The sequence below is a fragment of the Schistocerca cancellata genome, chromosome 1, assembly GCF_023864275.1.
Source record: "Schistocerca cancellata isolate TAMUIC-IGC-003103 chromosome 1, iqSchCanc2.1, whole genome shotgun sequence".
NCBI lineage: Eukaryota > Metazoa > Arthropoda > Insecta > Orthoptera > Acrididae > Schistocerca > Schistocerca cancellata.
The window spans coordinates 332,252,023-332,268,868 of record NC_064626.1 but is presented as its reverse complement, the minus strand read 5'-3'; the positions used below and the strand labels follow the sequence as shown (position 1 = coordinate 332,268,868).

The following is a 16,846-nucleotide window of genomic DNA, read 5'->3' as shown; positions in this document are numbered from 1 at the left end:
ATTCCATGCCCAATTGCTGGTAGGAGGCTTCTGGGCTGACACACACCAGGGAGAGGGTTCCCAGGGAGGAACCCAATCACCGGCAAGTGCCAAAGAAGGGAAGCGGGGAGCACTTCCACAGCAGGGGAGGGGAAGTAATTCCTGGATAGGAGGTCGTGGAAACAGCAGGGGAGGAAGAGGGGGGAGAGGGATGGGGCCAGGTTAAGGAAGAGGTAGGAGGGGGAAAGGATGCAACAGAGGCAAAAGCTGAACATTTGATGCTGGATTGAGTTTCTCACACTTTTGGCAGGTCGACAGAAGCATCCAATCCCACCTGTCGGCTTCGACTCGTGACATAAGGGTGTTGTGGTGTGTGATGTCATAACAGCGCGGAGTTTGGTTTGCGAGTGTGGCATGTTTGTAGATGTCGTCGTGTTGTGGTTTGTTGTGCCCTCTGGTGGTATGTTTAGGGCTTTTGTTTGTGTGGTGTAATGGGCTCAGTTTGGTCTTGCTCATTATACAGAATTGTTTGAGCGTTGGCTGTGTGTGTAGTGGAATTCTTTACAGTGAGTTAATGATTTAGTGGTTTTGTGTGAAGTTAATTTAGTGTTATTCACAGTAAGTCGTGTGGTAATTTGAGCAATTTAATCTGTTGTTTTTGTTCAGGAAGGATAAGATTAATAGCATGCATCTGTGTGAAATGATGGGAAATACTGCATTGGAGCTGATAAAGTTTTTACAGCTTTTTGGGTTACTTGCTGAGATCGTGAACTGCTCCATTTGTGGGCAAGAAATGAAGTTGACTAATGTTCCGGTGTCTCGGACCAGAGACGGTTATACATGGCGCTGTCAAAAGGATGACATGTGGCATTCCATATGGCGTGGTTCCTGGTTCGAGAAGTCTAGATTGGGCATGCGTGAGATTATACTGATTACTTATTATTTTTGTTATAGATCCTCACATAGTTTTTGTGCGCATGAGACTGGTGTGAGTGAGAGGAGTGTGCTTGATTGGTTTTCTTTTTGCCGTGAAGTGTGTTCTGAGTTTATAAAGTACAGGGTTAAGTTGGGGGGGGGGGGGGGCATGGGGTGGTTGTGGAGCTGGACGAGTCGCAGTTTGGGTAAAAGAAGTATGGGAGGGGTAAGTCTGTGGTCTGGGTGTGGGGGTCTGTTGTTCCGGGGGGGGGGGGGGGGGGGGGGGGGTTCTGAATGGGTTTTTAGGGGTGTGGAAGGGAGGTCTGAGGCGGAATTAGTGGGGTTAATTGAGGTGTACACAGAACCGGGGTCCACAGTAGTTTCAGATGCATTTTCTTCATATAGGGGGTTGGGTGAGAGGGGATTCAATCATTTAGTCGTTAACTATAGCTTAGAGTTTCAACATGCTGAGACAGGGGCTTGCACAAATACTATACAGGGGATGTGGGGGCTGTTAAGTCAGTTCTTGGGAGGGGGAAGAGGCGCTCTTCCAACTTTCAGTCTCATTTAGATGAGTACTGTTGGCGAAAGAGTGTCCCTGAGGGCTATTGTGTTTTTCGTTTTTTTTTTTTTTTTAAGGGCTGTCAGTAAAATGTATAGGCCGAAAGTGGTTGGTTAGGGTGGTTTGGTTGGGAGGGTGGTGGGTGGGTGGGTGGCTGCAGCTCAGGGTGGGGTGGGTGGTTTATTTCGTGTTAGATGTTTGTGAGGGGATTGGGGGGGGGGGGGGGGATGTGTTGGTTTGTGTTTTAGTTGGCTCTGAGCACTATGGGACTTAACCTCTGAGGTCATCAGTCCCCTAGAACTTAGAACTACTTAAACCTAACTAACCTAAGGACATCACACCCACCCATGCCCGTGGCAGGATTCGAACCTGCGACCGTAGCGGTCGCGCGGTTCCAGACTGTAGCGCCCTTGAGGTGGCCAACCTAGTTTGTGGTGCCGGAACTTTTTTGTGGTAAGTTTTTATTTTTTGGTTTTAGTGTATGTGTTGTGTGTTGGGATACAGGGAAGTGTTTTATTACAATGTGTGGTTGTGGCTGTTGGTATTGGTATTGGAGGATGTTTTTGAGCTATATAGGTCAAGGGAAGTGTTCGATCCAAATTTATGGGATCGGGAGCTGCTGTTGAGCTATATAGGTCATGGGATGTGTCCGATTACAGATGATATTGTGTTTAATGAAATTTGTGGAGTTTTGTGTTCTCGGTTTTTTTCGTTGTTTTGTGTGGTTTTGTATGGGGGTGGGTGTATAAATTTGTTTATATTTAGTTTGTCCCCACCCAAAAACCCCCAACTTCCTGCGCTTATCCCGTTAGTGTCATTGGGCTTTTTGTAGAACGTATGCGTGTTTGTTTTTCGTTGTATTTTCGTATTTATAATATGTATGTAGCAACTTTATATGTGACATATTGGAATCGTGGTTTATGGCCGTTTCTGCCATATTTGTGACGTCATGGGTCAAAGCAGACGGGTGCGATCGGATGCTTCCGTATTTCCCTTTTGGTGGGCCTCAGCTTAAGACAGGCGATCCAGGGACTTGTACTCTTGGATCTTCTTTTCTCTCTTGTAAGCTGGGCAATCCGGCGAGTGAGAGGAGTGTTGGTCATGACAATTGACACACACAGGTGGCGGAACACAGGGGCTTCCCCTCATGGAGTGGGTGTCCACAGTCACCATATAGAGGGTCCGCTGTACAGTGGGATGAATATATGCCTAAAAAACAAGCAATGAAAGCACCTCATGGGTGGTGGGACATATTGGCTTCACATCACATCTGTAGCACGTAACTTTAACCTTCTCTAAAGGATAGCCCCCTCGAAAGATAGAATGAAGGCACCGATATCGGTGCGGTTGTCTCTGCGACCCTTCTGCGCACATCAAACAAAATAAACGCCATGTCGCTCCAGATTAGCCTGGAATTCATCAGTTTTCAGGATAAGGTCCCTATGAAAAATCACTGCCTGGACCATATTCAGAGATTGGTGAGGAGTAATAGACACTGGGACATTGCCAAGACGATCACAGGCACAATGGACTGCAGGCTGGGCGGCAGAAGTAGCTTTTATCAACAGAGAGCCCAACCATATCTTACTAAGAGACTCCATTTCACCAAACCTGTTCTCAATATTCTCCACAAAAAACAATTGCTTTGTGGCTGTGAATGTGTCCCCATCTATCCTAGTGCAGGGAAAGTGTTCCATCCCTAGACGGTGAGCCTGAAGCTCCCTCCCGTGTTGTAGTCAGGGAAGGGAAGGGAAGGGAAGGCTAATGGGTCATATGAAGCAGCATTGACTGTTCCTTCACCACTCTAAGAAACTTCTGCTTGAAAACAGCCAGATTTTTGCAGCTTGATACACTTCATTAGCCAAGCACCTGCACTGATACCATCCACTCTGATCAGGGGCTGTTACGATGGGCACCACCCAGCCACAACAAGAGCCACCTCGCACCACAGCCATTGCTGGGAGTTCCGATGCTCCATGAAGAAAAGCATCCAATCCTTGGCATACAGGGGGAGGGAACAGCTCAGGTATCAGTAGTGTGATCCCTGTGTTGTCAGGGGGCTCAGCCTGATGGGTACGTAACAGCCCCACCACACTGACTGGCTACACATGCTTGGTTTTGGTTTTGTTTTGGTCTAGGGCACAAAAAACAACTGGGGTCATACACGCCCAAGTCAAACTATAGAAGACGAATACAGAGAGGAGTTAAAAAAATGACTACACGTCAATCCCAAACGACGTAAGACAAGATGGCTAGAAACAGGGACATGGAGAAAGGTCTATAAAATACACCATAGGGAAACAGATGTCCAAAAGTAAAATTTAAATGGCCTTCACCATATTGCTACGATGGCCAACAGTAAAACATGGCCAACAGTCGATGCGTCATTTGCTAAAACTGATGATAACGCAAATGGCAGACCCATGCGGGAACATAAATGGTTAAAAAATGGGCATTCCGTCAGGAAGTGGCAGACAGTTAAAACTTAGGCGCAATGTGTACAAAATAGTGGGGTAACGCCACTTATCAAATAACGATAGCTAAAAAGGCAGTGCAGCCAAGTTGAAATCACCTCCTCCCAGCGGGAGGGCCAAGAGGAGGTCGTCCAAGCCACTGGGAGAAGCTTAATGAGTCGGAGCTTATTCGCATGAAGGGAGGACCATTGGCGATGCCAAAGGGGCACCACCTCCTGACAGACAGCAACACAGAGATCATCGGAGGGAACATAGGGACTCGTGAATTGTGGTATGAGGTCTGCAGCCTTGGCAGCAGCAGCTTCGTTTCCTGGCAGACCGACATGAAAGGAACCTAAATAAAAATCACAGTGGCTCCACCATGAGTGAGCAAGTGACAGTTTTCTTGGAGCCGTTGCACTAAGGGACGGGCGGTGTACAGTGCACATAGACTTTGAAGGGCGCTGAGTGAGTCTGAGCAGAGGACACAATTGAAAAGTCTGTACCCCTGGATGTACTCTGTGGCCTGAGAGCTCGGTTGTAAATACTGAGCAGTGTGCCTGAAGCTGACATCAAAATTCACAGGCGCCATGAGAAAAGCACAATCAGTCCGAGAGCCACCAGTGTACACAAAGGTACTATAATAAAATTCCACACGAAGGTCGTGAAATTGAAGGCGATAGATTGAGGCTGGAGTAGTGTCCTTAGGAAGCAAATGAAAGCTAAGGTTAACATGGACCGCTTCACTAACTAAGCCAAGGTGGTGAAGGGTTCACACCCAACAACGAAGTTGCAGGTAGAAGTTTCTATCAACAGCATCCCATTGCATTCGTTTCATAGGTTTTAGAGTGACAGAAATGCCCTCTAAACCTCTTTGAATATAGAAAGGGGAAATTCTCAAAGCTGCCCTCTTTCCTTGTAACGATTAAAAATACATTCTGGCTGACAACATGCATTCTGTTACTGTTACCATAAGAACTCTGAAAAATTCCTAACTCAGGAGTTCTGTTTACATGAGCCCTCGTTAGACTGGAAGTTAGTATCTACCAGCTACCCACCTATTCCACTATCTGTTATGAGCTATTATGTGCTCTGTCTGCCCCTACCCATATTTGTTCATCACCAGCTTTACCATTCTCATGCTGGCAGCATGGTATAGAGTCAAAATGCTAATAAATTTAAAAGTTATGACTCATTTTTTATGGTAAGACAGGTTTCAAACTGTAAGACATTTCCATGGACAGAGGTGGATTTTGACCATAATTTATTTGTTATGAACTACAAATTAAAATTGAAGACACTGCAAAAATGTAAGAAATCAAGGAGGTGAAACCAGGATAAACTGAGAGAACTGAAGGTAGTTGAGAGTTTCAGAAGAAGCAAGGGAAAGGATACAACAGAAGACGAAATGGTAGCTTTAAAACATGAAAGGGTTTACATTACCATATGATAAAACTGTCGATGAAAAGGCAAGTCCTAGCAGAAATCCAGTGATACCAAGAGAAATGAAATGAGAAATTATAAAAATGCAGCAAAAGAAACAGGCAGAAGGCAATACAGACATCAAAAACAAGATTGTAAGGAAATGCAAAATCAGTAAGAATGAACAGCTAATGAACAAGTCCAAGGCTCTAGAAAAATAAATGAGTAAAGGAAAGACAGATACTACCTGTAATAAAATTAAAAAGATCTCCAGAGAATAGAGAACCAGCTGTTTCAATATGAAAAGCTCAGAGGGTGCAACAAGCAAAGGAGGAAATGTTAAAAAATGGAAGGAATTGTAAGAAGAGAACTGAACTTTAAGGAAATGTTTTAATGCACAAAGAGGAAGTAAATGAAAACAAGATGTGAGATATGATAATGCAAGAAAAATTTGATAGTGCAGCCAAAACAAAGCCCACTGAGTGAACAACATTCCCTCTGGGTAACAGACGTTTTGGACAATGACAGAACTTTCCATTTGGTGTGCGAGATATGGGGCAGACAAAATAGCATTAGGCTTAAAGAAGAATGGGATAATTCCAACACAAGGAAGGCAGTCACTGACAGGTGTGAATACTACTGAACCATGAATTACTAAGTTAGGACTGCGAAATATTGACACAGTGCAAAAACTGGTAGAAAGCAACCTCAGGGAACTTCAGATTGGATTCTTGAGAAATTTAGGAACATGTAAGAAAATGTTGACACTCCAACTAGGCTAATTGGACAAGACAGGTTAAAGAAAAGTGAATCTACGATTGTACTATTCGTAGACTTAAAGAAAGCTTTTTGGCAAGGTTGACTAGAACATACAATATGAAATTCTGAAGATTGCAGGACTAAAATACAGGAAGTGAAAAGCAACATACAAATTGTACAGAAACTGGATGGCAGTTAGACTAACAACTAGAAAGGGAAGCACTGGTCGTGACGTGAGTGGGGGATAGGGCTGAAACCAATAGGACACTGGCTTTCTAAGTCATCAATAATCTGGGAAAGGTGCTTACTCCAGATGTAAGTCATAATACTACCTATATTGTGCACACATATACAAAAGCAAACAATCTGTTCAACAAACCTTTCCTAAAGCTTTCCAGCAGTGTCCTTGCTACATTTTCTCTCTCGCGCGCCGGTGGCTTGCGGCTTATATTTACAGACTGATCGAGTAGATCAAGGGTCCGCAATATGTCATTCTGAGATATATTCATTGTATGCAAAAATGATTTACTGTCATAACCACAGAACCGGGTACAAGCTTAATTTTACATGGCCAACGATATTTCCAAATGCACCGTTGATATGTGGACGCTGAGTGGTTAATAATGTCCTGATATCCAATTATCTTCAATCACGCTGTTATAACACACCAATGCACAGTTCACATAGTGTACATGTTAAATGTAAGACATAACCAAACTCATATTTTCACCGCGCATTACAAATAACTTCTGCAACGAAGACATCTTGATTCCTACTCTTGCACAAACTCGCGTAACTCCAAGCATTGAAAACTTGCGCATGCATACGCACACTGCGACTCGTGCTGGCCAACATACCTGAACACCCTACTGGCAAATGGCGTGTCTTTCGCATAGCAGAAAAGTTAAAGCTGATACTATATTACATGGGCAATTAAAACTTGTAAATTCATCCCCTTCTTCGTCACCTTAGGAAGTCAGTATGTGTTTCAACACGCACAGTTAAAACGCATTACTAGTTGTAGTACTTGAACAAAGAGGAAAATACAGGAAGATCACAATGTGTAAACAGAAGAACCAGCTGAAGTAGCATGAAATGTAATAAATGAACCATCAGACACAATACCGCAAAAAGAATATGAAATACATCGAAGTACGAAAAACCAACAATCACAAATTCAATAAAAGTTTCACAAACAGAAAGGAAACCAAGGTGGACTTCGCAAAGAGTACGAGCAGTACCCCAGTACTTAGTGAAGATTTTTTTTTTTACACGACGGCCAACAAAAGAAAAGAGAGACAAGATAAATAATAATGAATACAATGTGGTCACATGTCATTTTCCAATTAAATCAGATTTTCAACAACACAGAAGTCATCAAAAAGAAAATAACATTTAATTCTTGACTGTATCATTAAATACCCAGGCAACAAAAAAGTAGAAGTAGAAATGTTCCCGAGTGAAACAAAGCCAGATGCATTGTGCCTTAATGAGCAAGGGCTAAATGAAACAAATCTTCGGAGTATAATAACAAGGGACTAGATCTGACTAATTATTTCTGTACGTCAAAATACAAACATCTAGCTGTTGTTATATGCAATAAGAAAATCGGTAATGTACAAGATACTGGATATTGTGAATGTATAAACCTTCCAGCACCTTGAATATTGTGCAGTCAAATTAGAGCTTGAAACACAGTTCCTGATCATAGTAACAGTTTACAGGGCACCTATGGGAAACATTCAAAACGTTCTCCCTCAGCTAGAAACAGTTCTTACTAAACTTTATAAAAACAATAGTAATGTCATCGTATGTGGTGACTTTAACAGAAACTTACTCACAAAAAACAACATTCAGAAACTATTAGAATCACTACCGCTAACCTTCAATCTGCCCCCCATGATCTCATTCCCAGCAATGGTATATGGGCACAGCAAGACCCTGATTGATAATCAGTTCCTAGATCTCACAAATTACACTGATGTTCTGACACGGGCAATAACGAATGGTTTGTCTGACCACTATGGTCAAGTGACAACCCTAAAACTTGCCAGCAGAAAAACAGCACATGGCCATTGTAGCCAAGTTAAAGATGGTAGAACATTAAATGCTGAATCAACTTGCTTGTTCAGAAATAGTTTATGCCATGAACAACGGGAGGAAGAATACTAGGCTAACATGGTGAATGAGACGTTCAACTCTTTCCTGAACTTATTCCTTAAACATTTTGAAGCTTCTTTCCCCCAAGACAGATTAAAATCAAACTAACCTGTAGTAAAAGGAAAGAGTGGCTAATTACTGACATAAAAATATCATGCAACAAAAAGAGAGATCTGTATGTACAACAGAGGACTAGTACAGACCCAGCAGTACAGTTACATTACAAGAAATACTGTAAAATTCTAAAAAAATAATCAAGAAGGCCAAACAGTTGCACAATGCACAAAAATTAGCAACTCAACCAATAAAACAAAAACCATAGAACATCATAAAAAGTGAGACAAATAGGAACATAAAACCTGACAATAATAACCACAGAGTTGCTGCCTCAGATTTCAACAATTTTTTTCTTACTATAGATGAAAAAGCAGAGAACTATAATAAACAATCTCGCACAGAAGCTATTGCACTACTTAATCACATGCAAACAACATCTAAAGTAGCACTTCATTTCAGAATTACAACTCCTAAAGAAATTGAAAAAAACATAAAATTACTCAAAAACTCACATTCCGGTGGATACGATGGCATATCAAGGAGAATTTTAAAATCATGTGCAGACTTAATCAGTTATAGATTGTGCTATTTGTGCAACCCATCTATGGAAACTGGTGTGTTCCCATGTAGATTAAAACATGCAATAGTGTTGCCAATCCACAAAAGTGGAGCAGGGGATGAAATATCCAACTATCGGTCCATCTCTCTGCTGCCAGTGTTCAAAGGTATTTGAGAGAATAGTGTATGATAGGATTTATAGTCACATTACACAAAATGGCTTACTGGCTCCTACACAGTTTGACTTTCGCAAGGGCTCGCCCAAAGACAGAGCTATATTTAACCTAACAAATGAAATTTTAGGTGAATTAAATTAGAAAAGGTACCCAATAGGGATATTTTGTGACCTTGCCAAAGCATGTGATTGTGTAGATCACAACACACTCTTAAAAAAGCTTTCACATTGTAGCATTAAAGACAAATCTTTGACTTGGATAGAATCACACTTACAGAACTGGAAGCAAAGGGTTGTCTTAAGGGGGAGAGGTACAGCATTAAAATCAGACTCGGGAAATATAAAGTATGGAGTCCCGCAGGGCTCGATTCTTGGGCTACTGGGCCATTAATTTTCCTAATCTACATTAATGATCTACCTATCACAATTAATAACAGAGCAAAAATAGTAATGTTTGCCAAAGATACAAGTATCCTCGTAAAGGAACCCAAATGCACAATGATGGATACAGCCATGACAGTCTCTACTCAAGTACACAAATGTTTCACTGCAAATAGCGTAACCTTAAATCTTTCAAAAGCCAATATGACACAGTTTATAACAAAAAATTTTAAAAATAAAGTTCCTGGAATACATGTTAACAGTCACAAAATTAACGAAAACACACATACAAAATTCCTAGGTATCCAAATAGACAGTGGCCCAAGATGTAAAGAACAAATTGATCAGCTGGTCAAGAAACATAGCTCATCGTGCTTTGCACTAAGAGCTCTCCATCAGCTAGTGGACAGAGAAATAATGTTGTAGTTATATTTTGTATATTTCCATTCTGTTCTCTCCTATGGCATAATCTTCTGGGGAAATGCTGTAGGTGTTGAAAAAGTCTTCAGAATACAAAAACGAGCAGTGAGACTAATACGTGGGGTCTTTAATGGGGCATCTAGCAGAGGTCTCTTCAAATCTCTCAGGATACTTGCCATCACAGGCCTGTATAAATACTCACTGATGTTATTTGTAGCCAACAACAGGAAATTGTTTCAGAAAAATTGTGACATCCACAACCATGACACAAGACAGGTGAAACATTTTCACAAAGGCTCTGCAACTCTCACTAAAGTACATAAGGGAGTTACTGAGTCAGGTATAAAGGTCTTCAATAAGCTCCCTATCAATATAAAATGGAAATAAATAATGTACAGGTTTTCAAAAGGAAACTAAAATTATTCCTCATCGAACAAACTTTCTATAAAATGAATGAATGCTTAGAGTTATAAGGTATAAGGTTGGAGGAAACTGTCTAAGAAAAGCACTTCCTTAAAGATAAAGTGTGATGCTGTTACTTGTGGTTCAACTGACATTGTGGTGATAAAATGTAAATTTATCTATGTCATTAAGAGAAAATGTGAACTCCCGTGATTCCCACACTCTTGAGCATTCACTTAAACCTCTTCTTAAGAAATGCAGTTAAAATCTGTATTTAATTCAATCCATGACCACGAAGCAAATTTACCTACTTATACATGTCAGCAGCAAAAAGAAGGCACTATCACTTATTCTACTATTTTAAATAGTCACAGGCTTTAATACTGCATGGAAGTATTGTCCATGGTAAATAAACAAATGTCTGTGCAATGTGATGTATTAATGTTCATGTGCTACTGTATTGTATCAATTGAGTTGTCGTATATTACTTTTACACTGTTTGTATAATATGTCATCAACAAGACCAAATAAATAAATAAAAATTCCAGCATGCATTGAAAAATACTTTCAAAATATCAGCATAATGAGTGAAGAACTAAGTATTTTCTGTGAATATAAGTCTCCTGGAGGTAATATCGCAGCATTTCTGAAAAAAATTTAAAAATTATCAGTGAAATCAAAAATGAAGGACGTTGTAAAATGCAGAGACTATAACATATATATGGGTAAAAAACCAAAAAAGAATTAAAAGAAATATTATTACAGTTTCATATGAAAATAATAATAAATGTATCTAAAAGAGTGACTTATCACAGTCAGGTCATCATTGATAACATTGTTACTAATACTGAAAACAGTTTTAATGTGACATGAAAGTCTTGTAAACAGCAATCTCCGATCATCATGGATTAATGTTTTGTATCTACAAAAACAGGAGCTTAAAAACAAAAATAAAGCAAGAAACGAGAGACATCAGGATTATAAACCTACAAAACACGAACATTTTAAAATAATATAATTGTCCAGGCAGCCAGAGTCAGTCAACACAAAAGTTTTCACCAGTACATCCAGAAGAAGGCCACTGCAACTGTGACTAAAACATTGGTTTTCTCCAGCAGCAGTCGCTTCATACATTGCGACACACTACCACACTCAGAAAACATTTATTTAGATTTTAAAATAACACTGAAGAAAAAAGATTAGACTGAAACAATGCAAGCACAAAGCTAAATGAGGAGTATGAAGCATTTCTTAACACAGCACATCATTTAATCGCAGTCTTCCCCAAAAGAACCTAAAAAAACTAAGGTCATAGTAGAAAATATATTACCAAGGAAATAACTGAACCAAACAGGTAATGTTGAGATGTATAAGCAGTGTCAGAAGAAGTAAAGGCAATCAATAGGAGAAGAAAAAGCCACTTCAATAAAAAGAGCCATAGCAAATTCAAGTCATAAAAGTAAAACAGCATGGGACACAATCAACACTGATAGATGTTGTCAAAAGAGTGCAAATAATAGAAATGTGGTTATTTCAACGAGAACTTAGAACAATATAGTTACAGACTGAACAAAAAATGCTAATACACTCAACGATAATTTTATGGATGCTGCACAAAATTGAAAATGTGATGAAATCATCATTGGTCAAAACACCCTAGAGCACTTGGGCAACCATTGAACTATATACTACTGGAACTAGTATCAAAAATAGAACCCATAAAAGTAATTTAGAAATTAAAATCCAAGAAGTTTGCAGGAGAAGATGAAATATCAAATTATCTAATAAAGATGGCGAATGAAGAAATAATAGAACCTCTTTTGAATACAGCAGACAGTTCATTTAGAGGGGGAGTATTTCCAGAAAAATTAAAAATAAGCAAATGTGTACCAACGTATAAGAAAGATGACAAAGATGACCCAAATTACTGCAGACTAGTACCTTTAATCTCAGGTTTCTCAAAAATACTGGAGGTGGTCATGTGTAGCAGAATGACCATATCCATAGGGAAACAGAGGACACTGATTCCAGCACAACATGGTTTCCAAAAAGAGAAATCTACAGAAACTGTTATCTCAAGCCTAACATAACCTGTTATAGATGCATTAGACAAAAGAAACCATGTATCTTGGATATTTGTGGATTTGCCTAAAGCTTCTGATAGAATTGGCCATAGAGCACTACTCAAAAAAGCTATAGCATACTTGGACATGCACTGTAATGGATAAAATCATATGATAGTACAAGAAAGCAGTACGTGACAACAGAATTTGGACGAAGAACTGAAATCAAGGGTATTCAATACAGTGTACCTCAAGGATCTGTACTTGGCCCACTTCTGTTCAATCTGTTTGCAAACAGCATTGAAGTCAATGACAACGATCAAATAACATTGTATGTGGATGATATAGCATTTGTGAATGCACAAGAGAATCTGGACACAATGGAGAGAATGGCGTTTATATCTACAAATAGCACAGTACCATAGTCCACACACACCGAGCGAGATGACGTAATGGTTAGACACTGGACTCACATTCGGGAGGATGACGGTTCAATCCCGCGTCCGACCATCCCGATTTAGGTTTTCCGCGATTTCCCTAAATCGCTCCAACCAAATGCAGGGATGGTTCCTTTCAAAGGGCACGGCCGACTTCCTTCCCTGTCCTTCCCTAATCCGATGAGACCGATGACCTTGCTGTCTGGTCTCCTTCCCCGAACCAACCAACCATGGTCCACACAGAATAACTTAACTTAAGTATTGGAAAGACAATATTCACGCTGTTCACAATTAGTGAAAAGGAAGATCACATGTATGTGTTCATAGATTGGGAAAAGTTATCTCAATAATTTTTTTTTTTTGTTGGGAATTACAGTTGACGATAAACTCCAGAGAACACAATATACAGACACTGTCTGTTCCAAATTAAGCAGCATTATAATTATTATGAAGCAGATTGACATAATGCTAATAAACAACTCTTATGTGCAATGTACCATGCTCTATTTGAACTACATTTACAATACACAGTTATTGTCTGGGTACACTCCAACAGCAATAACAGAAAAAAGTTTCTATTGCGAAAACAGGCCTCTAGAACAATTTTTTAATAAAAACCAAACAATCTCACACAGAACTGCCTTCCAGAATCTAAAAGAATTGACTTTTCCATCCATTTACACGTACAAAATAATAATTTCGTTAATTAAAGGCAATGTATCAATAGTAAATATACAGATGTTCATTCATACGGCACAAGAAATAAAGCCCAGTTGAGGAGTATACCCCTCAGACTGAGGGCTGTTCAAAATTGTGCTCGATACTCAGGACTACAATTGATAAACTATCCTCCCAAGAGTCTACAGAACTGTATGAGTAAAAGGAGGTTCAACAAACTTCAGATTGATTAAGTAATGGAAAAAATAATTTTATAGTATAGAGGAGTGTATGTTGAAGAGTGAGGAATTCTATTATTACTTGTATGTGTGTACTGTAATCAGTTGGAAATACTGTAATATGATGTATATAAATAACTCATGGTATGTTGTATTAAAATGTAAATGTAGATTAAATATTTTAAGATACTAGGTTAAGTTGACATGTCCTATATTACAAATGTACACTGTGTAAAAAATGTAATCAGATGGGATGAATTAAAAATCAGTCAAAGGCAATATATACTTGCACAGTTTTAAGGATGGCTTCAGCAGTAATAACTTGTGCAACAACCCAAAAACACATTAAAATATTTGCGTAATTAATTGTTCAGGGGTCGTCCCCTCACTCATCTTAGCTGATACCGAACACAGAAGGTAAGTTTATGAGATCTAATTTGTAACACAAAAAGGTGGACTGCAGTATAAGAATTAAGCAACTGGAAATGACAAAGTTTTTTGACCTGCAACTAAACTTCATAATAGATGTCCTTGTGTGCTAAACTGTTGGGAAGTGAAACAATCACAAGAGTGTCATCTAACTTGCAAATCATTGACATTTATTCGTCAGAGACGTTATGACAGTTGGAAAAAATATTAACTTCTACTTATTTTTGATATATTTGCCTATATATATTTTCCCTAGCAAATACATCTACATCTAGATCTACATTTATACTCCGCAAGCCACCCAACGGTGTTTGGCGGAGGGCACTTTATGTGCCACTGTCATTACCTCCCTTTCCTGTTCCAGTCGCGTATGTTCGTGGGAAGAACGACTGTCTGAAAGCCTCTAATCTCTCTAATCTCTCTAATTTTACATTCGTGATCTCCTCGGGAGGTATAAGTAGGGGGAAGCAATATATTCGATACCTCATCCAGAAACGCACCCTCTCGAAACCTGGCGAGCAAGCTACACCGCGATGCAGAGCGCCTCTCTTGCAGAGTATGCCACTTGAGTTTGTTAAACATCTCCGTATCGCTATCATGGTTACCAAATAACCCTGTGACGAAACGTGCCACTCTTCTTTGGATCTTCTCTATCTCCTCCGTCAACGCGATCTGGTACGGATCCCACACTGATGAGCAATACTCAAGTATAGGTCGAACGAGTGTTTTGTAAGCCACCTCCTTTGTTGATGGACTACATTTTCTAAGGACTCTCCCAATGAATCTCAACCTGGTACCCGCCTTACGAACAATTAATTTTATATGATCATTCCACTTCAAATCGTTCCGCACGCATACTCCCAGATATTTTACAGAAGTAACTGCTACCAGTGTTTGTTCCGCTATCATATAATCATACAATAAAGGATCCTTCTTTCTATGTATTCGCAATACATTACATTTGTCTATGTTAAGGGTCAGTTGCCACTCCCTGCACCAAGAGCCTATCCGCTGCAGATCTTCCTGCATTTCGCTACAATTTTCTAATGCTGCAACTTCTCTGTATACTACAGCATCATCCGCGAAAAGCCGCATGGAACTTCCGACACTATCTACTAGGTCATTTATATATATTGTGAAAAGCAATGGTCCCATAACACTCCCCTGTGGCACGCCAGAGGTTACTTTAATGTCTGTAGACGTCTCTCCGTTGATAACAACATGCTGTGTTCTGTTTGCTAAAAACTCTTCAATCCAGCCACACAGCTGGTCTGATATTCCGTAGGCTCTTACTTTGTTTATCAGGCGACAGTGCAGAACTGTATCGAACGCCTTCCGGAAGTCAAGAAAAATAGCATCTACCTGGGAGCCTGTATCTAATATTTTCTGGGTCTCATGAACAAATAAAGCGAGTTGGGTTTCACACGATCGCTGTTTCCGGAATCCATGTTGATTCCTACATAGTAGATTCTGAGTTTCCAAAAACGACATGATACTCGAGCAAAACACATGTTCTAAAATTCTACAACAGATCGACGTCAGAGATATAGGTCTATAGTTTTGCGCATCTGCTCGACGACCCTTCTTGAAGACTGGGACTACCTGTGCTCTTTTCCAATAATTTGGAACCTTCTGTTCCTCTAGAGACTTGCGGTACACGGCTGTTAGAAGGGGGGCAAGTTCTTTCGCGTACTCTGTGTAGAATCGAATTGGTATCCCGTCAGGTCCAGTGGACTTCCCTCTGTTGAGTGATTCCAGTTGCTTTTCTATTCCTTGGACACTTATTTCGATGTCTGCCATTTTTTCGTTGGTGCGGGGATTTAGAGAAGGAACTGCAGTGCGGTCTTCCTCTGTGAAACAGCTTTGGAAAAAGGTGTTTAGTATTTCAGCTTTACGCTTGTCATCCTCTGTTTCAATGCCATCATCATCCCGGAGTGTCTGGACATGATGTTTCGAGCCACTTACTGATTTAACGTAAGACCAGAACTTCCTAGGATTTTCTGTCAAGTCGGTACATAGAATTTTACTTTCGAATTCACTGAACGCTTCATGCATAGCCCTCCTTACGTTAACTTTGACATCGTTTAGCTTCTGTTTGTCAGAGGTTTTGGCTGCGTTTACACTTGGAGTGAAGCTCTCTTTGCTTTCGCAGTAGTTTCCTAACTTTGTTGTTGAACCACGGTGGGTTTTTCCCGTCCCTCACAGTTTTACTCAGCACGTACCTGTCTAAAACGCATTTTACGATTGCCTTGAACTTTTTCCATAAACACTCAACATTGTCAGTGTCGAAACAGAAATTTTCGTTTTGATCTGTTAGGTAGTCTGAAATCTGCCTTCTATTACTCTTGCTAAACAGATAAACCTTCCTCCCTTTTTTTATATTCCTATTAACTTCCATATTCAGGGATGCTGCAACGGCCTTATGATCACTGATTCCCTGTTCTGCACTTACAGAGTCGAAAAGTTCGGGTCTGTTTGTTATCAGTAGGTCCAAGATGTTATCTCCACGAGTCGGTTCTCTGTTTAATTGCTCGAGGTAATTTTCGGATAGTGCACTCAGTATAATGTCACTCGATGCTCTGTCCCTACCAACCGTCCTAAACATCTGAGTGTCCCAGTCTATATCTGGTAAATTGAAATCTCCACCGAAGACCATAACATGCTGAGAAAATTTATGTGAAATGTATTCCAAATTTTCTCTCAGTTGTTCTGCCACTAATGCTGCTGAGTCGGGGGGTCGGTAAAAGGAGCCAATTATTAACCTAGCTCGGATGTTGA

The 16,846-nt window shown here is 40.1% G+C and overlaps 1 protein-coding gene across 1 annotated transcript in view; it reads right to left on the bottom strand.

The window, feature by feature from the left end:
- The window catches only part of LOC126173321 (nuclear pore complex protein Nup107), a 238,460-nt gene extending 231,606 nt beyond the window's left edge, over positions 1-6,854 (bottom strand). The window contains exon 1 of the mRNA XM_049920947.1: positions 6,470-6,854. Coding sequence (XP_049776904.1) covers positions 6,470-6,599 — 130 coding nt within the window. The 5' untranslated portion in view covers positions 6,600-6,854. The remainder of the gene's footprint in view (positions 1-6,469) is intronic.
- Positions 6,855-16,846: the final 9,992 nt, after the last annotated feature.